General features: G+C 45.4%; 2 protein-coding genes and 1 long non-coding RNA gene across 5 annotated transcripts in view; 1 reads left to right on the top strand and 2 right to left on the bottom strand.

Moving 5' to 3' along the window:
* The window catches only part of LOC122228590 (Golgi pH regulator), a 65,402-nt gene extending 60,413 nt beyond the window's left edge, over window positions 1-4,989 (bottom strand). For both annotated transcript variants that reach the window (XM_042953706.1, XM_042953707.1), the window contains exon 1: window positions 4,777-4,989. In XM_042953706.1, coding sequence (XP_042809640.1) covers window positions 4,777-4,818 — 42 coding nt within the window. In that variant the 5' untranslated portion in view covers window positions 4,819-4,989. The remainder of the gene's footprint in view (window positions 1-4,776) is intronic.
* Window positions 4,990-13,967: 8,978 nt separating this feature from the next.
* GJA8 (gap junction protein alpha 8) lies at window positions 13,968-18,466 on the bottom strand. 2 transcript variants are annotated; one of them, XM_042953699.1, is made up of 2 exons: window positions 17,377-18,466; window positions 13,968-17,122 (listed from the first exon to the last, which is right to left on the bottom strand). In XM_042953699.1, exons 1-2 carry the CDS (start codon window positions 18,370-18,372, stop codon window positions 17,117-17,119), a joined length of 1,002 nt encoding a protein of 333 aa, XP_042809633.1. In that variant the 5' UTR covers window positions 18,373-18,466; the 3' UTR covers window positions 13,968-17,116. The 2 variants fall into 2 exon arrangements, with proteins under 2 accessions (XP_042809633.1, XP_042809632.1); XM_042953698.1 differs by having other exon boundaries at window positions 13,968-18,466.
* A 1,665-nt stretch (window positions 18,467-20,131) lies between these two features.
* LOC122228586 lies at window positions 20,132-22,256 on the top strand. Its single transcript, XR_006206670.1, has 2 exons — window positions 20,132-20,250; window positions 22,093-22,256. It is a non-coding gene; the product is annotated as an uncharacterized LOC122228586 (long non-coding RNA).
* Window positions 22,257-26,965: the final 4,709 nt, after the last annotated feature.

Here is a 26,965-nt window from a genome sequence, read left to right as displayed (position 1 = left end):
AAAAAATGCTCAACCTCACTAATCATCAAGGAAATGCAATTTTTTTTAAGGGAAATGCAAATTAAAACCACAACAAGATATCACCTTATACTTGTAAGAATGGCTACTGTTAAAAAGACAAGAAATAACAAGTGATGGCAAGGATGTGGAGGAAAAGGAACCCTTCTTGTGCACTATTGCTGGGAAAGTAAATTGTGTAAAATGGTATGGAGGTTCCTTAAAAAATTAAAAACAGAAATTCCATAGGATCCATTAATTCTACTATTGGATATTTACCCAAAGAAAACAAAAACACTAATTCAAAGATATATGCACTCCCATGTTTATTGCAGCATTATTTACAAACCCCAGGATCCACAGATAGATGAATGGATAAAGAAGATGTGGTGCGCGCGCACACACACACACACACACACACACACACACACACACACTGTGGAATGTTATGCAGCCATAAAAAGGACGAGATCTTGCCATTTGCGACAACACATATAGACCTAGAGGGTATGAGGCTAAGTGAAATTAAGTCAGAGAAAGACAAATACCATATGATTTCACTTATATGTGGAATCCGAAAAAACAAGACAAACAAAAAGCAGAAACAGACCCATAAATTCATAGAACAAACTAAAGCCTGCCAGATAGGAGGGAGTGGGGGGATGCAGTGGATGGGTGACGGGGAATGGGAAATACAGGCTTCCGGTTATGGAACGACTGTCACAGGGATGAAGATACGGCCGAGGGAATATAGCCAATGGTATTGTGATAGCAATGCATGGTGACAGATGGTAGCACAGCAGAACTCCCAGACTGGTGCAATCACCATGCTCTCTTTTGTACACCTGAAACCAAAGTAACATTATGTATCAACTATACTTCAATTAAAAAAACAACACAAAAAAATTCTGACTGCTCAAAAAAGGCTGGAAAAGAGAAAACATTAGATAGTAGCCTAAGGACAAATGTGGGGAAAGAGAAAGTTTATAGGTCAAGGGGAAGAGAGGAGTAGAGTAAGGGGATAAACACGCGAGAAGGAACTGATGGGACACTAGAGGAGGAGTTGTTGCATTTGGTATTTCCATCTTGGCCACAAGCAGTTTTGCTGCAAACATTCTGCTGTGTAACTAATATGCCATAAGGCAGTTTTGCTGTAAAAGATAACAGCAAGTTATCATTTTGGCTCATTTCTCCATCGATGCAATACCTCCATTTTTATATTATATATAAATATATATAATTCATATATATAGCCCTCAGAATGGTCTATACAGTGACACAGTTTTGTACCCACACTGACTGTAGAACCTTGATCCATCCATCGGCGGATATGTGGCCGTGCACCAAGAACAAATAACAGTGAGGAAGGCATTCAGGGTTCAATGAAAAGATCAGTTATAAATATACATCCCGGTATTTGGAAACTGACACTTCTCTTAATGAAAGAAGAAATTTTAGAGGAAAAACAAAAATATGTAATACCAAATGAGGAGACGAATCAACAAGCAAAAAAAAAAAAAAAAAACCCAAAAAACACGTATAATGCTATGAATGAAATACTGAAGATAGTGCTTAGGGTACAATCCACAAAATGAAATCATTTATTTGCCTAGTATTGCCAAGTGTGCTATGTTACACATTTTGGATGTATTCAAATATTTTATATCTCACAATAAGGTCTATTTAATTTTGTTACCCATTTTTCATGTTTTATGATGTCCTTTTATTTTATTTTTTTTTATGATGTCCTTTTAAATGAATGTCCCGTTTTATTTTTGTAAGTTTATCTTTTACAGCAAAATTGCCTTACGGTCAATCAATTATGTGGTGAAAATACTTGTGGCAAAGATGCATATAGGGAAACTGAATTGAAGGTATTAATGATTTATTATGATTAGCGGCAACTATCCTTTATTGACCATGTACTATATTCCAGGAACTCTAAATTCTTAGCATTGTAATCTCATGAAATCATAAAAACCTACGGTATGTGTCATTATCCTCATTTCAGAGAAAGCTGAGGTTTACAGAAGTTAATTCATTTAGTAATTGTCAAAATCAGGATTGAACCTGAAGTCTGTGACTGATTCCAAACCTTGTGCTTTTAACCACAATAAAGCTGCTCTAAGATCAAAGGCACAGGTAGAGAGGATGTCCTTAAAAAGGAGCAGCGGGCACCTTTTTTTTCTGACCAGGGAGGAAAGCAGCTGGAAATGGTTGTAGACATACATTAACTGCTTAGATTAAGACCTACGGTGTAGAAGGAGATCAGATCTTTTTTCCTCACTTTTATTGATACAGTGGGAGGCAAGGTTATCTGCCAAGAGTTTAAGAGATGAGGCTGGAAAAGGGGCTTTGAGGACTGATAAAGATTCAGAAATGATGAGGGGAATGGAACAAACACCTGGTTAAAGTCAAGAAAAAGAACTATTTCAGACTTCATGTTATCATTTATTTATTTTAAGTAGGCTCCACACCCAACATGGGACTCGAACTCACGACCCTGAGATCAAGAGTTGCATGCTCTATCGACTGAGCTAGTCAGGCTCCCCGAAACTTCATTTTAAATAAATCTTTCAGGTCATACAAAACAGGAAAAAATGAGGAAGAGGTATTTCTAAGGTAACTAATATTTACTAGGCCTCTATGCATCAGCAGCTGATTTAGATGCTGGGGAATACAGCATAGAACAAGAAAGAGAAAATCCAGAACCTCAAGAAGTTTATATCTAACAAACACACAAATAATAGTGATAGAGGCTAAGAAGAAAATAAACAGGAAAATGAGACAGAAGGTGGCTGGAATGGGTGCTATTGTGACGGGGTAGGGAGTCAGGAAAAGTCTTTCTAAAGTGACATTTTTACTGATACCAAAATAATGAAGTAGCCACATAAAAAATGGACAGACAACAGTCTACACAAATGATTCTTTGGTCTTAGTTCCTCGTTTATAAAGAGCATTAAATATTTAATATTGCATATGAATGCATGTGTGAAAGTATATGATGTAAAATATCAGAAAGCCACTTTCTTGCTTCAATTTATCAATTATATCCGTGTTAAAAATCTTAAAGGCTACAATGCAATGCCAATTTCTTCACTCACGTTTTTTAAAAATTGAGTAAAAAAAAAATTGAGTAAAAAAAAAATGCTACTGAAATATTGTCATTTTTCTTGAGTTGGTAGTAGAGCTAAAAATAAACCTGAATTGTCACAAAGGGACAATTAGAAAAGCCTAAGAAAAGTTAGAAAAGAGAATTATAGGTCCAGATTTTTGTGCATCAATGTATTTGAATATTATGCAACCAATAAACCAATTATGAAAACCATATAAAGAATAGTGAATTTTAAAATAAAAAGTTATAGTGGGGCGCCTGGGTGGCTCAGTCGGTTGAGCATCCAACTTCAGCTCAGGTCATGATCCCATGGTCCGTGAGTTCGAGCCCCGTGTAGGGCTCTGTGCTGTCAGTTCAGAGCCTGGAGCCTGCTTCAGATTCTGTGTCTCCCTCTCTCTCTGCCCCTCCCCCACTCGCGTTCTGTCTCTATCAAAAAAATGAATAAACGTTAAAAAAAATTTTTTAAATAAAAAGTTATCTTATTAGGGCATTCCTCATTTCATAATTTCCGAAATGTTGTAATTAAAGTTTTTCAAGAGACAAGGACGATGCTCCATTCCAAAGACAGAACCATTAGGATGAAGCAATAGGAAAACTGGATCAAAGATTCAGTTTCCCTTAAACCCTCAAAAGGAACTGTTTCTGTCGTTTGCCACTTGAAAAAAAAAAAAAAAAAGAAAATATACTCTAAACACTGGGAGATGACGGGGGGGGGGGGGGGATCGATAATTAAGATAATCTGAGCTTCTACAAGATAATCTGAGCTTCTACAAATATTAACAGCTGGCCGGCAAATAATTGTGTTTAGTGCTTGCACTTAGAGGGAGAGGGAATTCAGCTTTGAACAAGACAGGACCTCAAAAATTAAATTAATAAACAAAACATAAATATCAGTGCTACCAAGAAAACAGAGTGGCTTAGCGAATGAAAGCTGGTAAAAGCAAGAGACCCCCTAGACACAGCTTCTATAGAGCAGGAGTTAAGTGTTTTATTTGTGTTTGTACCCTCGGAGCTTTATACAATGGTCAAGTCTGCTGACTGTACGAATGAAGGTGCCCGATCGGTAAGAAAGGAGCGTCGGGAAAAGATCCGAAGAGCGTGTGCAGCAGAAAGAGGATTAAACAATGAGGTGTTGGTGCACAAACGAAACCTTCCACAGTACTTTTAAGATCTCTTAGCTGACCGCGGCAAATTCCTCCAAACCCGGATTCAGGATTTGACAACTAACCAGCAAGGTCCCCACGTGTCCCCAGAAGCCGGCTCCGATTGGCTTGCTGCGCACTCCGCGCCCGGAACCACACTCTTCCCCGAGCCATGGGTCAGCAGCGCGGTCCAGAAGCTTCGGGGCGCTTTGGGGACCGCTCCTTTCTCGCGGCACCGGCTCGGAGCACCGAAGCCGCCTAACTCCCTCCAAAAGTGGACGAGGAAGCGGGGAGATGGAGGCTGGGTGGGGGCACGGACGGCCGCAGGACGCCTCCCCACTACGAGGGCGAGGGAACCGGACGCAGCAAATCCTACACCCTCCCCGAGCTCTGAGAACCGATGAGGCGGGCCCAGGCCGCGGAAGAGGAGAGCGAGACCCCGGGCCAAGTCGGCATCACCGAAGCCCCGAGAAGATTCGCAAAAGAGGCTCGAGGGTCCCGGGGCGGGAGGCAGTAGCTCACCTGGGAGGTAATCATGATACTGGAGTCGATCAGGAAACTCATGGCGAAGTGTAGGGAGGCCTAGTGCCCCCGATTCCCCCTCCCCGTGTCCGCAGCGAGCTTGGGCCACTGGCCCTCTCACACAGGCGGCCTTCGCCCCGGGTCCACCCGCGGGACCGCAGCTCGCCAGCCCGACGCCATCAAGCTGCGCCCCAGTCAGCCAATCCGTGGCTCTATCCAGGGCTTCCCGCCCCGGGCCGAGGGTGGGCGGGGCGAACGCGAGGCGCTTGGAAGCCAAGGGGGCGGGGCCAGGGAGGGGCCGTTCTGGGGGCGGGGCTTAATAGAGAGGGCCTGTTTAAAAGGAGCGAAATAGAATTAGGAAGTCTGAAAATCCAAAAGCTGATGTATTGCAAGGTAGCCTTTAATTTGTGAGGCTGAAGATGGGGGCGGGGGAGGGGGGGCCTGAGCTAACATCTTTTTTTAAGTGGTAATTCCATTTTCTAATGGTCATGGCTAATAAGATGAAGTTAATGATTATAATGAGTTAGGTGATAATTCAGGCATCGTGTTTTAGATGTTACAACTTATACTTGGCTATACAAACAACTGCATCATTACAAGTGAGGAAGAGTGGAAAGGCAGATGATATTTTTAGCATATATAACTAGCCAAGTAATTTCTGATGTAATAACAAAAAAAAAAGCACACCGTGTATAACAAGAGAGTGATAATCTCATTGTACTTGGTACCCATCAGCCCACACATTGAGTACTGCGCTCTTTGTACCACTCTTTAAGTGGAACAGAAATGAATCGGAGCATGCTCAGAGGTGAGCCTGATGGAAGGAACTGAAGTAAGGAGACTCAGGAACATGATAGCTGTCTTCTTGTGAAAAGAATGGGTAGAATTGATATGGCCCCTGGAGATAGATGTAAGACAAAGGACTGGAAGTTAAATGAAGCTTGATTTAATTCAAAACAAGGAATAATTCTTTAAGGGTCTGAAGATGAGTTATTTCGGGAAATGGCTTGAAGTTGCTCAACTATAGACTGAATCACTGCTTCATCCATCCAATACTCATTTCATGAAGGCCTCACTGCTGTGAGGCTTATCCTATCCCACTAGGGCTCTAGCTAGTTCTCGTAGTTCTTGTAGTGTCCTAGCACTAGAAGCGGGCTCCAGCTGATGGCAATGGCCCGGTGTGGGAAGAGCTACAGTCAATACCCTGAAGCAGTCTTGAGTACACCTGGCATTGAGGACTTGAGCGTTTAGAGTACTGTAATCTGAGTAGACGAGACTCACACATTTATTACACACAGGGGAAGGTGTCTCTCTTTCTTGGAGTTGAACTCTGCCTTTCTAAGCAGCCCAAACTACCTGTCAAATGTCCAATCCCTTATCCAGAAGGCTAGGGAACAGTGGGAGTAGCCCTACTATGGGAGAGTCAAACCAGATACCTTTGTGTCCTTGGCTACAGCTCTCAGGGATGCAGGTAGATACCAGCACAGAGGCTACTGTGTAGGCATTTACCTTACACGTGATAAATTGGAATCTCACCTAACCGAGATTCAAGGCAGTGTAATAGTGCAGAATTCTGGGAGAGTATATTAAGGCAAACAGTTTACCTTGGTGGCTTACTGGGATGTATGGTGGGGATCAGGGTCTCAGTGAACTTGGCATAGCAGAGAAAGGTATACAGTCCCACTGGCCCCAGCCCTGTGCAAAGCTCTGAATGGCACCATTCAGGATTTTCTCCCTTGTAATACCGGTTTCCAGGTCAAGGACGGGCCTGGGTGACCCAGAGAACTACTACCCCTTGCTTTTGATTGCAGAATGTCTCCAGAAACCTTCATACTAGATTAATATCCACTTGACTCACCTCTCAAAGCATTGGGAGGGATGGGTGAAACTGAGAGGCATGAGTTTTTGCTTTCTTGTCCTCACCTTAGCTTCTCTTTCCCATTAGAGCTATTACCAATCCCCATGACCAACAGTGACCTCTGAGAGGGAGGGAGAGCTCTCCTCTCAACCCCTCAAGACCAAGTGCACAAACCCTTCCCTTCCCTGTATCTCAGTGGAGTCTAAGGTACAGCATTTAACAATAAAACTATGCTAGTCATATGTCACAAGATGATGACAATAATTACATCACATAGAATAATATATTTATCATGGTGATAAAACCAATACTTACCAAGTATTCACTATGTGCCAGATACTATTCTTAGATCTGATAATAACTCATTCACTCCCTGACTTACTCCTGACTTGCCTCTATATGGCAGACACCATTGTTCTGTTTCTTTGGAAGCATATTGAGCACATTGGCACTTATTGGATACCAGGCCTAAGAGAGTGAGGCTCAGGCAGAGAAAGGAGTTCCTTTTTCTTTCTATTCCAAGCAAGAATCTTTCTCTTTTCAGCATTTGACATTGAAATATCCATTTTCTTCACAGGAAGCCTCACCTCCTATGGACAGGGTGGGATCCTACCCTATGTCCACAACTGGACAAGAATGTGGAAACGTAACTGTTCATTAGCAGTACACAAACAACAGCAGGAATTGTTTTCTTATACTTCTAAATTTGTAGGATTATGTCTTTATTCTTGCAAATCAAAATTTGTCTAGATTTTTTTCCCCCCTGGTACATGATGAATTCCTTTCAATTTGTGTTTTCAGGTCTTTTATCAGCTTATTAAGGAAGTTTCCTCCCATTACATCTTTGATGCTTATGGTTCTCTTGTCCTGACTCTCCTTCAGGAGGATGCATATTTATGTGTTGGATTTCTATTGCCTTCTCTCCATATCTATTATCTCCTCTGTGATAATTTTCATGCCTTTGTTCCTTCTCTTGGCATTCTGGGAGAATTCCTGATATTGATTCTTTACAATACTGATTTGGCTTTATGTGTTGCTAATTCTGTTCTTTATTCTTAAATCCTGTTGTGGCTTTGCTTACTGACCGACAGCTCCTTTTCCAATTCAGTGTACTATCTTACTATCTTCTGTTTCATCTCTTGCTTTACAGAGCCCATGTTTTCTTTAATTTTTTTTGAGAGCACAAAACAAATTTTAAGCTTACTTTTATTTTTTAAGTAAATTGAAATTACACTATTCTTTTACTCTTGGTGTCCACTGTTGGTTTTCTTCTTGTGTCTCTGAGACCTTTCATAGACTCCAGGTGGTTAGCCATCTCTTTATTGTTATTTTCCTTGTCTCTTACTCATCTGTAAAAATGAGAGTCCCATCTGGCCCAGTATACACGTAGAACTTAACTAGACACAGTAATTAGCTCAAAGGATTTTTAAAAAGTCAAGAAGAAGGGTCTTTGACTACTGGATAAGTATCTAAAAAATATTTAAAGGGGGCTCCTGGGTGGCTCAGTAGGTGGGGCATCCGACTTCGGCTCAGGTTATGATCTCACAGTTTGTGAGTTCACGCCCCACGTTGGGCTCTGTGCTGACAGCTCAGAGCCTGGAGCCTGCTTCAGATTCTGTGTCTCCCTCTCTCTATCCCCCTCCCCTGCTCGTGCTCTGTCTCTATCTCTCTCTCAAAAATAAATAAACATTAAAAAAATTTTTAAAAATATTTAAAGGAAAGGCAATTAGTTGGTAATGAAAAAAAGATACAAAGTTGTCCTAGAAATTACGGCTTCAGTCTGATACAATCATGAAAAAAGATATTGGAGAAAGTTGAAGTTCTGATCTGAGAGACATTAGAGATGTCCATATTTATCATAATCCCATAAGTAAATCCCTTGTCATTGTGTCTGCCTTCAAGACATGATTGAGGATTTTTGGGTCACATTATATTCTTTTGGTTCGGCTCACTTATATTTATTTGATCTCATCCATTTTCTGGAGGTTTTATTAGTCTAACTCAATTCTGGAGATGCTTTGTTCTTTCTTCTATCTATATAGGTCCAGCCATATAGGTTCTTTCTTCCAGCTATATAGGTCATCTATAAAGATGATAACTATAGTAAGTGAGAAAGATAGAAAAATGTCCCTGGAAAACCTGGATGAATTAGAAAAACTGAACAGTGTTCAGGAAAGCTGAGCATTAGAGAGCGGAAAAGCCCCTCAAAACTCTGTCCTAGCCAAAGGAGTCATGACCAGACACTATCATTGGCTAAGGGCTTCCCTCATGGTGCAATCCGGAATTAGCATTTTTGTTACCGTCTATTCAAATCCTGCCTACTTCCAAGAGCATTTGGAGCAGATTAAACCACATATCATATGTACAATGAAAGCATTAAATTTTTTTTTTTTCAATGTTTTTTATTTATTTTTGGGACAGAGAGAGACAGAGCATGAACGGGGGAGGGGCAGAGAGAGAGGGAGACACAGAATCGGAAACAGGCTCCAGGCTCCGAGCCATCAGCCCAGAGCCTGACGCGGGGCTCGAACTCACGGACCACGAGATCGTGACCTGGCTGAAGCCGGACGCTTAACCGACTGCGCCACCCAGGCGCCCCATGTACAATGAAAGCATTAAAACAAAGGAAAAGGAACCACACTTGATGTCTTTACCTCAAATCTTGCTCCTCTCTAGTTCATTCTTTCCACAGGAGTTGGAACAGTCTGAGGGAAAGTGACCAATAAAAATATGGTGGAAGTAATGGAATGTGACTTCTAAGGTTAGGTCATAAAAGACATGGAAATGTTTGCCTTGATCTCTTGGTTCACTTGCCCAAGGGGAAATCAGCCACCAACTCACAAGACCCTCAAGTAGACCCAAGAGCAACCAGCCTGCCAGCACTAACTTGCTAGTCATGTAATCATGTGAGTGAGTGGGTCTGACCACCCCAACCGCAGGCCCCATCAAATTCTGACTGCAACATCATGAGAGACCCCAAGCTGCTCCAGAATTCCTGACCTGCAGAAACTGTGAGAGATGATAGATGGTCTCGTTGTTATAAGGCACTAAGTTCTGGAAAGATTTGTCACTCAGCAACAGATAACTGATACATAAATCATCACAGGTGACATTTTTACTAAATATGTGCATGGCATAGCCTGGAGTTCTATCCTTGTAGCCTTTGATTTTCATTTCTTTACCACTCACTGTTCAACTGATAAGCCAAAGCAACAGATTTTAGCTTTTTGTTATAACTGCATCTAACCTCAGTTTCTATAAATATACAAGGTATTGCTAGATCCTATATGAGATAAATCTTGAGCTATCAGAGGACTAACACAATAAAGTTTATTTTTATTTAACTCAAAGTTCAAAAGTCCAAATAGAAACTGGTAGGGATGGGAGGCCCTCTGATCTACAACCATTCAAAGACTCTGACTGCCATCTTCAACATAAGGCTTCCAAGTTTGCTCTGGGTGATGATATCCAGCAATTTATATGAAAATCTCCGCCACCACCCCCCTTCCTCTATTTATGATACAGCAAGCCTGCCTGCCTTCAAGCCTAGAACTCCTGGAACCTTTAGGGAATCTTTCTCAGATATACTCCTATGTAGTGTCAGCTTCCAGTACATCCCTTTGGTGATGGGAGCATTTGCCAATTATTTCCTTCCCGCCTCGGGAGATGTCTCAGTCCTCACTCATGCGTTCACCAAACATTACTATGTTCTAGGCCCCGCGCTAAGTACTGAATATTCAGAGATCTATAGGATGAAATCTCTATCCTAAAGTTGCTTGCAGTCAGAAGAGAGAAAAGCAAGAGAGAAAACAACTTGATAAATGCTATGGTAGAAGTGCACACAGGTATCAAGGGATCACAGACAAGGGAGCAACTAACACTGTTTTGGGAAGTTTGTGGAAATTTGATAAAGAAGGAGACAACTGAGCTGAATGTTGAAGGGTGAGAAGGAGCTGACCATGGAGAAAAAGGTAGGCCAGGACAGAGTCCTGAAACATCACAGAATTCATTCGTCACCATGGGCTAGGCCTGTCTATACTGGGAACTGGCCAATGGTCCCAGAAGGCTAGGACACATACACATGGGTGGGTGTGGGAGATGAGGCTACCAAGGTGGTATTGACTGCAAACAATAGAGATAATTTTGGCCATGTTAAATGAAACAAACAAACAAACAAACAAAACTCTGGGGTAGTTCTGCAAACTAAAGGAAGGCGAATGAACAGGATCTGGAAAAAGTGGAACCAAGCATGGTCCAGAAATCTAGGTAATTAGGAACTCACTGTGAGTCTGTTCAGCGGCTTTTGTCACGATGAATGAAGTCCAACCAGGTTGCATTTCTCTGTTACTCCACTCAACATCTGCATTCCAGGGAGGGAAGGTTGGCCCATTTGGATCAAAAAAAACCCTGACCCTTGACCAGGGGAAGTCAGATAGGCATTACTTAGAGTTCTACCAAGTTCCTCCAACTGAGGAAGTTATTATAGGAGAAGGAAGAATAGATTTGGGCAGGTAAGAACAGATGTCTTATCTGGGTGGGTTGAGGTCACTTATGAAGGCTTTGTAAGCTGCTTTGAGGAACGTAGAATTTATTGGGTATGTAATGAAGAATGGGAGGATTTTAGCAGAGAAGTGACATGGTAAATCCCAGGCAGAATCTTTTGGCCAATTTAAGTTATCTATTTTTATCTGTAATGAGTAACCTTAACTCTTCCCACAGTTCTCAGAGACACAGAAGAGTGTCTTTTGCCTCTTCCCATAAGGCCAAACAAGTATACTTTTTGATTTTTCCTGACATTTGTGTAGAGAAAGAGAAGGAACAAAGTGACCAAATCTTAACGGAAAAGGAGAGTTTTCATGTTCTTTCTGAATCAGAGTCTCCTCCATTCTACTCAGTAGTGAGCTAGAACTAACTACGTATACTGGCCCGAAAGAATCATTTGCTAAATTTCCTGGACTTTTGTAAGCCAGTTGCTAGATACAGTCATTATTAACAATTAAACTACATAAACTTAAAGAAAATGTGAGACACAAGGGAATAAATAGTCAAAGCTCATCGCTTCTTAATTATTTGACTATTAGCTACGCTAACAGGGTTATTGGTATCTATTATAAGGTGGAAATCTTTTATAATGTTGTGCAACTATACATCTTTCCCCAGCTCTGTTTTCAGTGACATTTTGTTGGAAGCCTGAAATTAGTGGGGAATGGTTGGAGAATTTACACAGAGGAAATTGGCAAATGCTATAAACCAGGGCTTCTTCACCCTGCAGAGAGCGGTTTGTGAAGTGTTTACCAGAATACAACTGCCCCCTCCCAAAACCCCAGTCCTCTTCTTCCCCAACCCCTCAATTCCAAAGGAAGGTAACCACGAACTGGGGCAGTCTCTTCACAGTCTAGCTTGGTTGACAAGTCAAAAGAAAAAAAAACAAAGATGGCGAAAAGTCAAGTTAGTTTTATTTGTTTTGTAACAGTCTAACACGTGACTATTAGCTCTAACATAAGGATGTGGAGGGTCGGAGAATTCAGGACCCAATCCCAAGAATGCCTTTCTCCCTTGCCGGAGATGTCCCCCAGGAAATTTGTTAGGAATATGCTCCTTAGCTGAGTCTTTACTAACCCTGTTTCCTAGGTGGAACGTTTTGCAGAAAAAGGCAATGGAGCCATCAATTTTTCCTTCCAGGAAACTTCATGTGATTCTTCCAGAATTCTTTGTCTGCCCTAGAGAAAGAGCTTCCAGAAGGAAGTGGGGCTAGAGCTAACAGTATGTCCCACTGCTGCCTTGGTGGTCGACTTTGGGAGCTGCAGTGTCTAGGGCAGTGGAGACTGACTTGTCTTCATTAAAGTCTTCTTTTGTCTAACTGCTGAACCTCAAGTTTCGTTTCCTTTTTCTCCTCCCTTCCCGGTTACATATTTAGTTATAGTACAATGATTACAAGAAGGGAAAGTCTCCCTATTTCAGTATCACTTCTAGGCACACACTGACTTTGTTTTACAGATTGGATTTACGCTTACAGGAGTTTTCCATCCAACCAGGCAAACCCTTTTGCATCTAAATGTTGCTAACTTGGGTTGTGTGGTCATTTGCACACAGTATGCATCGAGGAATAATTCGGGGTGGGGGGGGAGGGAGGAGTGGGGTGGGCTATGCTGTGTGGGTGGTAGCTTCTTTTTCACCCTGAGCATGACTTAACCACCCTCCCTAGGAGCTCATGGAGAGCAGCTGCCCACACTAGCCTTGCCCCAGGCCTTCCACATGGCTTAAACTGCAGAGTTCCTGCACATAGCTCCACCAGTATCCAGGGGCTCTCTTCTGCTATGAGTCAGAGACTCCGGTCTCAGGGGCTGGCACATCTCTACACATGAGCCCTGGGAAGCTGACCACCTCCTGTAGCACCACCTTGAGCATTGAATTCTCGCGCGATTAAAAACGTGCTCTTTTCACAGTGTAATTCTTAGGAATTCAGGACGACAGAAACATTGCCCATCCCCTCCCCACCGCCCACCCCCCCCACCCCCCCCCATTTACTTCCTTCACTTTACTTATTAGCTGACTTTTTGTCGGGATCTTAGTCAACAATCTATGCCGGATTTGAAAGTGGTGACTGTCCTTGCTTCACTATGCATTTTACAATAAGGACTTCTGACAAATTTGAACAAGGCCATCTTCCCTTTCCTTGATTTCCAAATTAGTGAATTTAAAAAAAAACACCCACGTATTTCTTCTAGTATGCTCATGGTGTTTTCTGGGTATCAATTCACTTGTTCTATCTTGTGAAGGAGGGGTAAAATTTGTTACCCCCCCCCCCCCCCCCCAGTTGACTGAGGGAAAATCGTCATATGGAGCAGGTAAGTGACATCTTGGGGTCCTGGGGCAGCCAACACTTCTGACTTGACCTTCATTGTTCTTTGTGGGTAAATCTTATCCCCAGGTCACAGTGACCCTCAGGAATATTTGTCTGATTCTGTGTGGGAGATGTCACCTGTGTGGCAAGTTGCAGTGTCACCGTGAAAAGCAGATAGGCCTTTTTATGATGCCCCAAATGCTAGGCCTAGGGATTACAGAGCCAGGTTTGAAATTTCCGAACTGAACTTTGAGTTACTCTGTCCCTCCCTGTCACAGATCTCCCCTGATGGAGGAGGTGTTATAGCTGCTGTTAAGTGATTGGCCCTTTTCCTCTGGAGCAGGCTGTACTTTGGATATCCAGCTGTTCACTGATTCTTTTTATCAGTAGGTCTACATGCCCTAAGGATTTTAGTCTAACAAGGGAAGGACCCAGAGTAGGATTTAAAGCTGGACATACTGGAGCCCGGGGGGGGGGGGGGGGGGGGGATTATAATCCTGAGTCGGTCATAATTATTTGCCTCCAGATACTGAGGGATCCAGCTGTACAACGTTAAGGGCCTCCACGGACACAGAGCTGCCTGCAAATGGAACCTGGGACCTCTTCCAGAGGATGAAAATAATTGCCAATCTGTCCCCAGTCGTTTCTCAAGGTCAAAGAGCCTCAGGTTCCTACTAAACATATGGGGGTCCAGATTCTGTTTTGAGCCTTCTCTGAGAAAACTGATCTCCAGAGTGTCTATTCCACATTGGAAAAACTCTCACTAGGTAAATGCAAAGCAGGTTGAGGGGGGGGGGGCGGATGGAAACCACCCATCTCCCTTCCTTCCCAGTCTCCCTGCTGCTAGAGGAATCTTTCAGGGAGTGGTGACACTGGGCGGGGTGGGGGGGGGGGGCGCTCCAGGCTTGGCGGCCAACTCGTTAATCCTTAACGATACCCCTGGAGGTAGGTTGGTGGCAAATACCATCTCTAGTTTGTAGACAGAAAACCAAGAGACACAGGTTAAGGGATGACAACAGCACAGCTACTAAATGGCAGAAATAGAAAAAAAAAAAAAAAAAATCCTGGTCCCTTGATGTCTGTGTCTATTTCTGCCCCCAAATAGTCTTCCTCTTTTATCAGGGAGACTAAGAGGGAAAATGGCAACTTCCCTGGTGGCGGGGTCGGTACAGACAGTGAGGCAGGATCCTGCTTCATCCCGGGAAATGTACTCACTCGCAGGCTCAGGCCAAGACAAGGAGGCCTGCAGCCTTCACCCCTGCACCAGCAGTTTTCACTTAGAGCAGGGTGAATTCTCTTTTTCGGATGAGGTCCTTGTGGAGATAGACACTCCGTTCTGGTGATGATCAAGCTGTTCTTAGGCTCTGAGTTCATATCTTCTTAAAATGAGTGTGCAGGAGCAAAACTGTAGGAGCAATGGTGCAGCCATTGGGGTGAGCGCAGTGGTGCAGTGTCTGTTCCCAGGCCCCGGGGCATGTGACTTGTCTCACCTTAGGGAAGTTCTGGGTGGAGCGGTGTTGATTGCCAGGGGAAGAGTCAAGCAGTAGCCAGAAAGTCACATGTCTCTGAGATAAATACACCTCTTCTATTCAACTATCCACTGCCTGATAAATTCTTTCACTGAAAGTTTGTCACTGTGGATTAACCTAGGTAAAATATATTTTAAGCTGTCTCTTTGAAAATGTAAAAGTTCCCTGGAATATTTATCAAACAACCATACCTTAGAACGAATTTAATTTCCAGACCACTTTGTTTTAGAATGGGACACCACGGAATGGGAGGGGAGGAATAGTTTGGGAGGAGGCTCTCTCTGCTCTGGAAAAGTGTATCTAGAAGGAATATCTTAAAAGGAAGGGGATAATCAGAGGGGCAGCAAAAGGGAATTCCTTACTCCAGGATGGGGCTGGCTGGGGGAAGACAGAATTAAGGCAGTTTTCTGGGTACTTCTTTCGGGTTCCCTGGTGGTCCCATGTCCAGATCTCTGCCGTGTCATTTTGGTTTCTATCCCTCGAAGCATAGCTTTGGTTCAGATAAACCATTCTGGTTATCACTGTGTCCCTCAGCTCTGGGAATTGATTGGCTCTAGGTGAAATTGCTTCCTGTGGGAAATATGTACTTGTACTTGAGGGTTTCCCCAAACTGGACTGCATGTTTGAGGAGTGTTGGTTGTAAGGGTCAAGGGTAGGAGAACTTTGAGATTCTTCTTGTTCCCTTTACGCCTCTGTGTCCCTTCTAGGGAGGAGGCCTGGCCTGGGACCAGACTTTGAGATTCTGGCTGTTTGAGCTCCCACTTGGTAAGAGGCTCTCCCTAGTACCACCGTGATGGTCCTCCTTGTGCACATCTTATGTCTGGGCAAGGCCTGAGAGCTGACTCTCCTCAAGACGGGCCAGCAGACAGTTTATCTGCTGGCTCAGAACTGGGCTTACCTCCAGCCCCTGATAGGAAGGAGGCGTGGCTCTCAGGGTGAGCACTGATATTGGCAGAGGAGAGGAAAGAAGGGCACGTTCTTTCTTCAGGGAAGAAGACTGCGACCAGACCTCCAGGCCTTTTCAGCTCAGGGAGAGGGTCTGGGGCCTTGCTCTCTTTCCCTGATGGTGCCCCGGACAGAATTCCCACCAATTCAAGGGGTATAATCGCATCAGAAACCAGGGGCTACGGTGACCTGAGAGAGAGGTCAGTGAGAATACTGGGTATCTCCTGGGCTGATGACTTTACCCGGACACTCCAAATTGGTGAAATGAGATTTGGGCGCCCTAGACACAAGTTGAGACCATAAGTAACATGACCAATTCCACGGGAAAGCGGGGCTCACTAGTGTAGGCTCACCTTGCACATTGGTGCCCCATAGGTTAAATCTGGCTGGCACACATTTTGCTTGGCCCACATGGCATGTTTAAATTTTAGCTGGCAATATTAAAGAGGTTGGACATTTCACCGAGAAGTTTGGGCTTCTGGATTCTGTGGAAAACTCTGAAATTTCTGTGGTAACACTGCCCGGTAATCAGTGCCTGGCACTGAGCGACAGCTGCCCTCTGCCCTCCCCCGCCAATCTTCACACCCCTAGACGTCCCATGGCATTAGAACAGGCCCACCCCACCGATTTAAAGCACCTGCCTGCATCCTGTAGGCATGTGAGTTTGGGCCCCCTGATACTTGGTCACACGGCGTCCGCTAGGGAAGTGCTGGGGTGATAAAGTCTGGCTGAGCCAGCGGGCTTGAGTCATGGCTGGTAAACAGCTGTGAGGCAACCACAGTTCTGATCGGAAGGATTCCGATGGAGAAACGGGGGCGAAAGCAGAGTTCCCCACTGCAGCTGGGGTAGAGGGGCAGGGTAGTCATTTGAGACTAGGAACTTTGAGGGGACAGTGGGTTTATCTTGGTGGCCCTTTTATATGGGAAAGCTGGTTTCCTAGTTGAACAGCAAAGTACCGTATCCCTGCAGTACCTGTCCAACCAGGGGTGGGTGGGAGGGGAGGGACAGAAGACTCCAATCATGGTGGCATCCTTTACGTTTCATCTTGCCCTAGGTCAGCTCAGGGGTTTTCTTCTCTCTCTTTCTTCGGCAACACTTCACACGGTTAGATCGTCGGACCTGGCGCGGCTGCTGGTCTTGCTCAGCCTGCTCAGGGGTCTGGTGTCATCCCTGCTCAGGTCGGGACACAGTGAAGGCGACTTCTCCACGGGCAGCCCTTGCTTGGCTACCTTCTCAGCCTGCAGCTCGTCCTTCTCACCCTCCTTCCCGACCTCGGGAGTCTCCACTTTCTCTCCCTCCAGCACTGCCAGGGTCTCCTGCCCTTCCGTGCTCACTCTCTCGGCTTCCTGCCTCTTGTCTCCCACCTCCGGTTCCGCCCCCTCCTCCACGGGCTGCTCTCCCCCCTCTCCCTCCTGGGCTCCCACCTGAGCGTAGGAAGGCAGTGTCTCTTGGTAAGCCCGGGACAGGTCCCCCAGGGGCCCGGGGCCCATCTTCTCCTCGAACTGCGCGAAAGGCTTGGCAGAGAGGGGGCTGGTCTCCACCATCCCGACCTCGGTCAGAGGGAAATAGTGGGACACGATTTTCTCTTCTTCCAGCAGCTGGTAGCCCTTGGCTTTCTGGATGGAGGAGACGGCGATGGAGTGCAGGGACTTCTCGGGGATCTCCCCCAGGGGCTGCTCCACGGGCCTCTTGAAGGCCGACCGGATTCTCTTCAGGCCCAGGTGGCTCATCTCCAGAATGTTGAGGAAGAGGGACACGGAGGCCACAGACAGCATGAACAGGATGAAGATGGTCTTCTCCGTGGGCCGCGACACGAAGCAGTCCACCACGTTGGGGCAGGGCCACCTGCTGCAGCGGTAGAGGGGCAGGATCCGGAACCCGTAGAGGAAGTAGTGGCCCACGACGAAGCCCACCTCGAAGAGGGTCTTGAAGATGATGTGGCAGATGTAGGTCCTCAGCAGGGTCCCCTCCAGCCGGAACTTCTTGGTGCCTTTGCTGCTGTTGCTGCCCTTCTTGACGCTGCCCTGGTCGGCGGCTAGGGGCGCCCTGTCGCCGCCCTCGGCCGCCCCCTGCTGGCACAGCTCGTCGGCCTCGCGCTCCTTGCGCTTCTCCTGCATGCGCACGTGGTGCACGGCGTGGCCCACGTACACGAGCGACGGCGTGGACACGAAGATGATCTGCAGCACCCACAGGCGGATGTGCGAGATGGGGAAGGCCTCGTCGTAGCACACGTTCTCGCAGCCTGGCTGCTGGGTGTTGCACACGAAGTCGGACTGCTCGTCCCCCCACACGAACTCGGCCGCCGTGCCCAGGATGAGGATCCGGAAGATGAAGAGCACCGTGAGCCAGACCCTGCCGATGACCGTGGAGTGCTCGTTCACCTCCTCCAAGATGTTCCCCAGGAAACTCCAGTCGCCCATGTCTCACCCACCTGGAGGAGGCAGAAGGCAAGAGCTGAGCGGCCGCGGGGCACCCCCGAGCGAGGCTGTCTGTGCCAACCCTCGGGGTCCCTCTCCTTTCTGAGTTAACTGCCACAGTCCGCGCGTGAGCGGCGCCCATGCAGCGCTCTTAGCGCAGACGGTGAGGCCGGGGGGGGGTGGGGGGGGGGTGGGGGGGGGAAGGGGGGAAGCGGCCTGAAGGATCGGCTTCCACTAGCTTCCTCATCTGTAAAATGGGTTGAACGCTAACACCTGTTCTCAGTCACTGTGCAAGCAAGCGGTGGTCTGCAAGGGTACGGGAGGCAATAGGTATGGAATTCCTCGAGTTCCACCCCAAATAAGGGTTTGCGGTTGACCATAGATAGAAACCCCATGGTTTCATGGATTTAAATCGAGACCACAAGCTTGAACTAAGCCTCAAGACGCATAACCCTTAAAGAATACCCCACCCCACGGGGGTGCGGGCCCCCAACACAATTCTAGGGTGTGTGAGATGGTCTGTAGCCACCTTACTTTTCACCGTGTGGGGATGTGTAATGATCGGGCGTTTGAAGTGGAAGGAAAGGAACACTTTTTGAACGTCTCCTTTGCGGCAGACTTTTGACATTACATTATTCCATTTAATTTGATTTTGCTGGACTCTAATCTCCACGAGGATAAGGACCACGCCTGTTTTATTTACTGCTACGTGCTCAGTGCCTGCCACGGGGCCCAGCACGTAGTGAAAACTCAAAAGGTATTTAACCCGTCTGGTTTGATGAGAAAACAGAAGATCAGAGAGGTTAAATAAACTAAGATCAGACAGCTAAGTAGCAGGAGTTTTGTCCTCCTGGTCCCAAAGCCTGACTTCTTTCCACCACTCTGTGGAGATAACATTGCTTTCGATCAAAACTACACAACTCCTGTACTCACAATTTATGTTTCTTCTGTCTCTGGGTTGAGATTTGGAAACCATTCTTAATAGCTTCACAAATTGAGAGCAATATTTTTTTATATTATTGGTATAACCCTTTTACATCCAAAGGATGGGGAGAGGGCTTCAGGGAGGAATCATGTTACGGGGTGAGGAAGGTCCACGGAGACACTTTTAGTGTCCCACTGAGTAAAAAAGGTTTTAGGGTCTGTACCATGTGGCTATTTTAATACAACTAAAAATTTGTTGGAAAAAAATGCCATTAAATATGATAGCATATAATGCCCCTAGCAGCAGCAACGACTAATGCACATGGGATCGAACTGACAGGGTGATGTGTGCAAACTGGGGCATTCATCCACTGCAACCCTGGGCTAACCTATGAAGGACTACAATCAGAACTTCCATTTGGGGGCGTCTGGCTGGCACAGTCCGGGGAGCGTGGAACTCTTGATCTTGGACTCATGGGTTCGAACCCCACGTTGGCCATAGAGATTACTTAAATAAATACATAAATAAAAAAACTTAAAGAAAGAAAAAAAAAAAACCCTTCTACCTCAACCTGTGGCAGATATTCCTCTAGCTTGCACATCTCTAGAGTTGCAGTGTTTTCCTCATCACTGCTCTCAGACCAGGACAAGAGCCCTTGCCCGAGTTGCTGCTCAGGGCTTCTTTCCGCCTTGCCCTACCCTACAGGATTAGAAGCCTATGGGGGCAAAGGAATATACCCACCACTGACAGTGGTGATGTTAATGACAGTGATATTTGTTAACCACTCGATGGGTAATGAAAAGTGATAGTTTGGGTGTAATTTTCATCGCCAGGAGAGGATAAACAAAGTGGCATCTTCAAGCCTCCTTCCGACCTGTGGTTTGGAGCCTGGCCAGATAGTCCTTGGCGGCAGACAATGACGACTGGCATGAGTAATGCCCAGCCCATGCCCTCAGGTTATGTACAACCACCGTCTGCTTTTTGTTGCTCCTCTTGGAACCCCAGAAACTCCCAATTAGGTAGGGCATCCAACAGCAGCTTCTCTCCTCCTGGGAAGGTGAGAGCATCCGGGGCTCCCTAATCATGACTCCAGCATTGGAAAGAGTTCCTTGTAGGCATGGGGGTACTGAGAGTGGGAGAGGGTCCTCTACTCAGAACCAGATGTTCGGAATCCTAATCACATGTGCCTAGTTATACTTCTGCACTTGACACTCCTCAAAGTACTGTTAAATCTAGTCCTTGCCCTGTAACGAGTGGCAGCCATTTCCATCACCTTTGGGGAAAAGATGGGAAGCATCACGAACAGGCAGACCAAGCATAAATCCTAGTGGTGGCAGAGCCAGGAAAATCCAAGTTTCTTACAACATGAGTCAGTCTAACATTCATGTTAAAACAACAATTTAGGTAATTTACTCCCACAGGATCAAGTCTGGCTTTAACATACTCTAAATATCGTGTTGCTAATGTCTTATCCCCATTGATATGTCAGCTTGGTTTTGACACTCTTCCTTGTACTGTACTGTATCAGTCCTTTGGGATTTCCGTGTGTATTTCACTCGTGTGCCACAATGAATGTGTGCAGCGAGCACACACTCCCGGAACCGTATGTCTATCAGTCTTGTTTCTTCCTTTGAGAATCAAAAGCTCTTGGAGGGCAGAGACCATTTTGTTTTCATCTTCTGTGAGCCATCATGACACAAAACAAAGACTTTCACAGAGTGGGCCCTCCATAAACACCAGTGCATGGGACCAATAGTAATCATTTCAAATCTGAACTTCTCAATCTCTGAGTGTGTGTAATACTGATATTACTTAAAGTCTGGAGAACTCCAGTCTTCTTTGCTGCAGTTGGCAATGGGGAGGCTGGGAACTTGCAGAGAAATGCTAACTACCAAAAAAGGATAGTAAATTAATCCCAAACTAGCTCTTTTCAGGCACTGTTTTGTATAAGATCAAAGATATAAATAAACTGGAATCTAGAAAAGATTCTTGATATGTGAATGATGTGATATATGTTCATGAAACAAGAGAACCTCCTGAGCACCCCATCAGTAATTTCCAAATTAAAGCCAAACAGGGCTGTGTCCTTCCACATTCCATGCTGCAATGCTGGAATTGAGCGTATGTGTGTGTATGTGTGTTTCATGTCTCGTTACAAGGTTTCTCATAATAATGGAAAGAGAGAAACTAATTTAGGATGAAATCTTTCCAATTCCATCCTATTGAAACAGGCCAACTATGCTTTTAAGAAGAGAAGCTTTAGGGCGCCTGGGTGGCTCAGTCAGTTGAGCGTCTGACTCTTGATTTCCGCTCAGGTCGTGATCTCACAGTTCATGGGATCGAGCTCTGCACTGGGCTCTGTGCTCACGGTGTGGAGCCTGGTTGGGATTCGCTCTCTCTCCCCCCTCCCCTGCTTTCTCTCTCTCTCTAAAATAAATAAACATTTAAAAAAAAATAAGAAGAGAAGCTTTAGAGGTGCTAAGGGAAAGGTTCCTGACTTCTGCACATGAAAATTATACTCAAAGGAAGTCAGATCAGAGTATATCTGAACAAGCTATTCCACTGGAGCAGGGAGTAATCTAAACCAAAGAAAGAATATTTTTCTGCTCTTCTTCAAAGAGGAACAGATCTCTTACAGATGGAAAATAAACCGATGGAGTTCAAGCCTCCACCCCCAGGACATCCACCAGAACACCCACTAGAGGATTATGGTTTTAAGTAATGATAAAAATGACATCTTATATTTGGGTCTCCCTTGTCTATTTATAACTGATACACTTTTCCATATATTATTTCAGCCCTTATAACAACCTGTGAACGAAGCCCGTGGTTCTCAGCCTTGGATTTCACAGACTAGTACAATAACAACAACAAAATAGAGTGACCAACATAGGGCTACCAACTCCCAATTGTACCAAGCAAGCACATAAAAATAAGAAACTTATTAAATCACTAATTATGACTACAGTCTGTTTTCATCATCATTCCACAAAAGGGGAATTTTCACACCGCAAAACTAGAAAAGACACAATTTCAGAATAATAGGCCTTTAGACTGAACACATTTAAGTTGGTGAAAAAATGTGCTACATTGTTTACTACATTATTACTACAGGCTGCTGAAAAGTTCATCTTGGACCAGAACTCACAGATCCACAGAATGACTATTTGAGAAAAAGAGAACCAGGCATTACCACCCCCCTCCCCCCCCCCCCCCCCCCCCCCCCCCCCAGATAGGAAGGTAGACTAGGAAGTTAAATAAGTCTAAAGGGTCTCAGCTAGTGAGGGCAGAGCAGAGATGGGAGCCCTGGTTTTCCTGCTTCAAGCCCAGGGCGATTTCCAGTATAACATAACTTTCTCTTGGCTTTAAAGGGGCAGAAAAACACACTTACATCTGTGTTAACCAGTTCCCTGAAGGATTAGATGGCCACTGACCACTCTGAATTGTAAGGGAGTGTAAATATGCCTCCATTCATGTCTCTAGAGCAACTACTTTAAAGAGCAGCTCTCCTAGGGAGCCAACAGAGTCTGCTCCCAGGAAGACTTTTAGGGTCCTTAGCTAGACCTGTTCTTGTGCCCCATTAAATGCTCCAACATGAAAACACAGAGCATGAAGCCTCCTCTACACCCACAGCAGTCAGTAGTCACTACCATTACTCCTATCACAGAGTTCAAGTGAAAAAGTGCAAAACTCTTTCATAAACACCAAATACTCGGTTTAGGTCCCTCGGGATTCCTGGAGGCATGTTAATTCATTCTGAAAAAATGAGAAGACCTTAAAAAGTCAAGTTTTAGTTAGAATTTGGACATCTCCGCTCCCCTCCCTCTCCCCCACTCCTACATTCCTTTCCCTTCCAAACCTCTGCCAACTCTTAGGCCAATTCCAAGAGGGTTTTCAGAACTGGACTCTAAATCCAGCCATCCCAACCCAAGACCGAACCTTAGTGACAACGTTTTTCCTTTTGGAGAAGCCTGGATATGGCCCTTAATTAGGCTGGGAAGGAAGCTGGGGTGGCAGGGGGGAAGGCTACAAACAACCATCACCCAAGGAAAACTTGCCAATAGTTGTAAGGTCCCCCGGAGAAATATGTGCTCTCTTTCTCTCTTGGCGCTCAGCAGCAAAATGGCAACTTTGGCCTCCTTCCTTTGGCACCTAAAAGCCCACCTCCCACTTCTCTATCCCGCCCCTACTGTGCTGCACGACTGAGCAGATATGACTGGATTGGTCCTGATGGGTAGGTTTTACTGTCCAGCAATATTTTAAGCTCCCAGCCAGACAGCTTTTATGAAGGGAGGGATGTTTGGAAAACAATGGGAGAGAGAGAATGGGAGAGAGAGAATAGGAGAGCTGTGTTGGGCACAGAGGGGAGGAGGGTGGAGAAAAGCTGATGCGGGAAAGCTTAGATGGGCTTCTGCAGCCTCCAAAAGTGTCTTTTAGCAGCAGACTGGCCCTCTGTTGCAGAAAGCCCTTGGCTTCTCTCCAGAGGCCCTGAGCCTGGGGGGATTTTCCCCAAGCCCCACCTTCAGCTTAGAGAATCCTAGGGAGGTAGGGACAGACGATGTTCACCTGTGTGCATCCCCCTGCCCCCGGTCAGACTGTGCCAAAGTCACCCCAGAAGAAGAGTGTTTGGTCTTTTTCAAAGGATGATCTATCCTCTTCTCTTGGGGGGTTGGTCTTGGGTCTCATAACTTGGAGCAGAGAGTGTCTTTCTTTGGAAGGAGCCTTAACACTCCAAAGAATTCTGGTGCCATTTATCAATATAGTAACACTTCCCTCCTTGGTTTACTCATATTACAAATACTTTTGAGAAACTGCAGAGTCAAGGGATTAGGCAGCATCAGCTAACAGTTTTAGACACTAGTGCCTCCATCTGTGAAATGGGGCTATGATGGCTTAGCTCCCCAGGAAGCTCTGGAATGAAATACCAATGTGGCCTACTGAAGAATGATGTTTGGAAAGCTAGCTTGGAGGGCAAGAACGCATGCTCTCTGTCTCCCTGAGTTCTACCCTCTTCCCGTTGTCTGGGACTGACCATTGAAAAATGGTTGTTTCGACCACAGTTTCCAAACCCCAAGCTGGGGCATTTTATTATACAAGTTTATGTGTGGAAATGATGGAGCAAAAATAGTCAAAACTGGGATGGTTTCAGGAAATCTACAAGGTATGATTACTAAATGGAAGGCAATTTTAGGGTAAGCCAGAAAAAAATAATCTAAGCACTTGCCTCTTCTCTACCCCTATTTCCTGTCCTTTCTGGTGTCATGGGAAAATTGTGTTTTGATGGTGGCAGTTTGAAGGGGGATAGTACCAAGGCCATAGGAGTCTCAAATTCCAATCATATTAAAATGTTCACTAGTCCACAGCCTTCTTCCCTTTAGAATTCTGATTCCTTTTGGACTTCAAATTTGAAGGACTACTTTAACTGGGACAGAGCCTTCTAGAGAATTCCTTAAAGACAAATGGCCCATGGCTGTTCCTCAATATCAATGAGTCAGAAGAGAGAGGGAAGGAAACCAAATCAGACTTTCTTTTGAGAACATTTGGCAAATGTTGATTCCTGAAGCTTGGAATATTCTGGAATCTACAGACTTTTCAAATGAACTTCTCTCATCGATGGCATCCCTGGCTAACTTGGCTCATATAGTAGAGCAGCCCCATCTCCTGACATCACTGTGTGGAGAGATGGCCATAAAGGATGTGTTTGAGTCTGGAAAAACAAGGAATGTCCTCATAACTCTGCACCGACTCTAGTCTCTTGAGTTTGGACAAATCTAGCTTTGTCACTGAGCACTTTCTTTGCTTATTTACTCCGTTGACATTGAAGACACTCTACCAATAGTGCCCATTTTTGCGGTCAGTTGTTTTTGAATTATTTTTGTTGTCAGTTCTTCTGTTTGCAGTCTTTGAAAACATAAACACTCAACCCCTTACGTCTTGAGGAATGTTTTGAAGGAGATGGGGAGAGAGGCTCATCTGTCACTCAGAGATGATTGTCTATTCCTTTTTTATTTAAAAAAATTTTTAATCTTTATTTATTTTTGAGAGAGAGACAGTGTGTGAGCAGGGGAGGGGCAGAGAGAGAGGGAGACACAAAATCTGAAGCAGGCTTCAGGCTCTGAGCTGTCAGCACAGACCCCGACGTGGGGCTCGAACTCACGAACTGTGAGATCATGACCCAAGCCAGAGTCGGACACTCAACTAACTGACTGAGCCACCCAGGTGCCCCTCTATTCCTTTTTTTTAAAATTTTTATTTAATTTTTGAGAGAGAGAGAGAGAGAGAGAGAGAGAGAGAGAGAGAGAGACAGAGCAGGAGTGGGGGAGGGGCAGAGAGAGAAGGAGACACAGAATCCAAAGCAGGCTCCCGGCTCTGAGCTGTCAGCACAGAGTCTGATGCAGGGTTCGAACCCACGAACCATGAGATCATGACCTGAGCTGAAGTTGGACGCTTAACCAACTGAGCCACTGAGGTGCCCCATGATGATTGTCTATTCCTAATCAGCAATTTGAGTCATTTTCTCAGGTCTTTCAGAGGGAAGACTTCTTGTGGTGGCTCTGTTGTTTTATTGGGTGTAAATAAATCTCTAGAACATGGGACATAACTACATTCAAATGCAAATTCTACTGTTATGTTCTGTAGTAAGGAATGGATTATTAGATCATTCACATGTTGGGTAATGTAATGGTGGCATTCTTCTACCAGGGTACATTTTGGAAACAGTGACACAGTTACGTGTGGGATGATCATGGGTTTTCAGTGGGAAGCTCTGGCTCTGGGTGTGGCCCTTTCACTTTCTGTTTGTGAGCAGTTTGCTCAGCCTCTCTGGGGCTCAGTTTTCTCATCTGTGGACAAGAGATGATAATGACTGCCTTTCCCGTTCTGTGAAAAGGATTTTTTTACCACGGTGGTGGCCGTTGATGTAACCCGTGCAATGCTGTGAATACCTTTCCACTTGTTAGTTACGTTCACTGTGATCTCCTCCCCTCTGAGTCTGACTGACAGTCCTGCCACCCCAGGGTCATGGGTTGGTTTGTTTCTAAGTGCACCTTGACTACAGTCATGTATGCTCCCCTTCCAAAGGGAAAATGTCCAAACTGGAAAAGAGCAGGAGAGATCATTGGCCTCTGTTCCCTCATTTTACAGATGGGGGGACCAAAGTTCAGGGTGGAAATGACATCCTGAGGTCACGGTGCAGCTCTGAGGCCCGGGCACTTTCCATGGCTCTGGATGTCTCCACGTAGGGGGCATAGACTCACCAAGCAGCAAGACTCTAGGGAGAACCAGGGGGGCCCTATGGTGGGTAAAAGGTCAGGTAGATGGATGGGGCCTGAGGGGCCCGTTCTCAGTCGATCCCAGTGACTACAACTAGGAGACACAGAACCTCTTCCAGCTGCTAGGGTGTGCCAGGGAGAATGAGTCTCTGAGAAACCCAGGACCAGGGGCCGTGGGTGAATCGGGTCATTTCCCTGAATGTCCAAGCCTGGCTCTGATGAGTGGGCAACGTTTAGTGATTTATTTCACAAGCCTTTTCTGAGCTCCTACCCTGTGAGGTGTTGGGACACATCAGTGCGTAAAACAAAGATCCCCTGCTGTGGCAGAGCTTCTGGGCGAGTGAGGGAGATGGGTGATTCTCATTAACACTGGGAATTAACTCCGGGAATCACACAGTAG

The sequence above is a fragment of the Panthera leo genome, chromosome C1 (genome assembly GCF_018350215.1).
Source record: "Panthera leo isolate Ple1 chromosome C1, P.leo_Ple1_pat1.1, whole genome shotgun sequence".
In the NCBI taxonomy this organism is placed as follows: Eukaryota; Metazoa; Chordata; class Mammalia; order Carnivora; family Felidae; genus Panthera; species Panthera leo.
The sequence above is the reverse complement of the archived record's forward strand: the minus strand, read 5'-3'. Positions and strand labels throughout refer to the sequence as shown.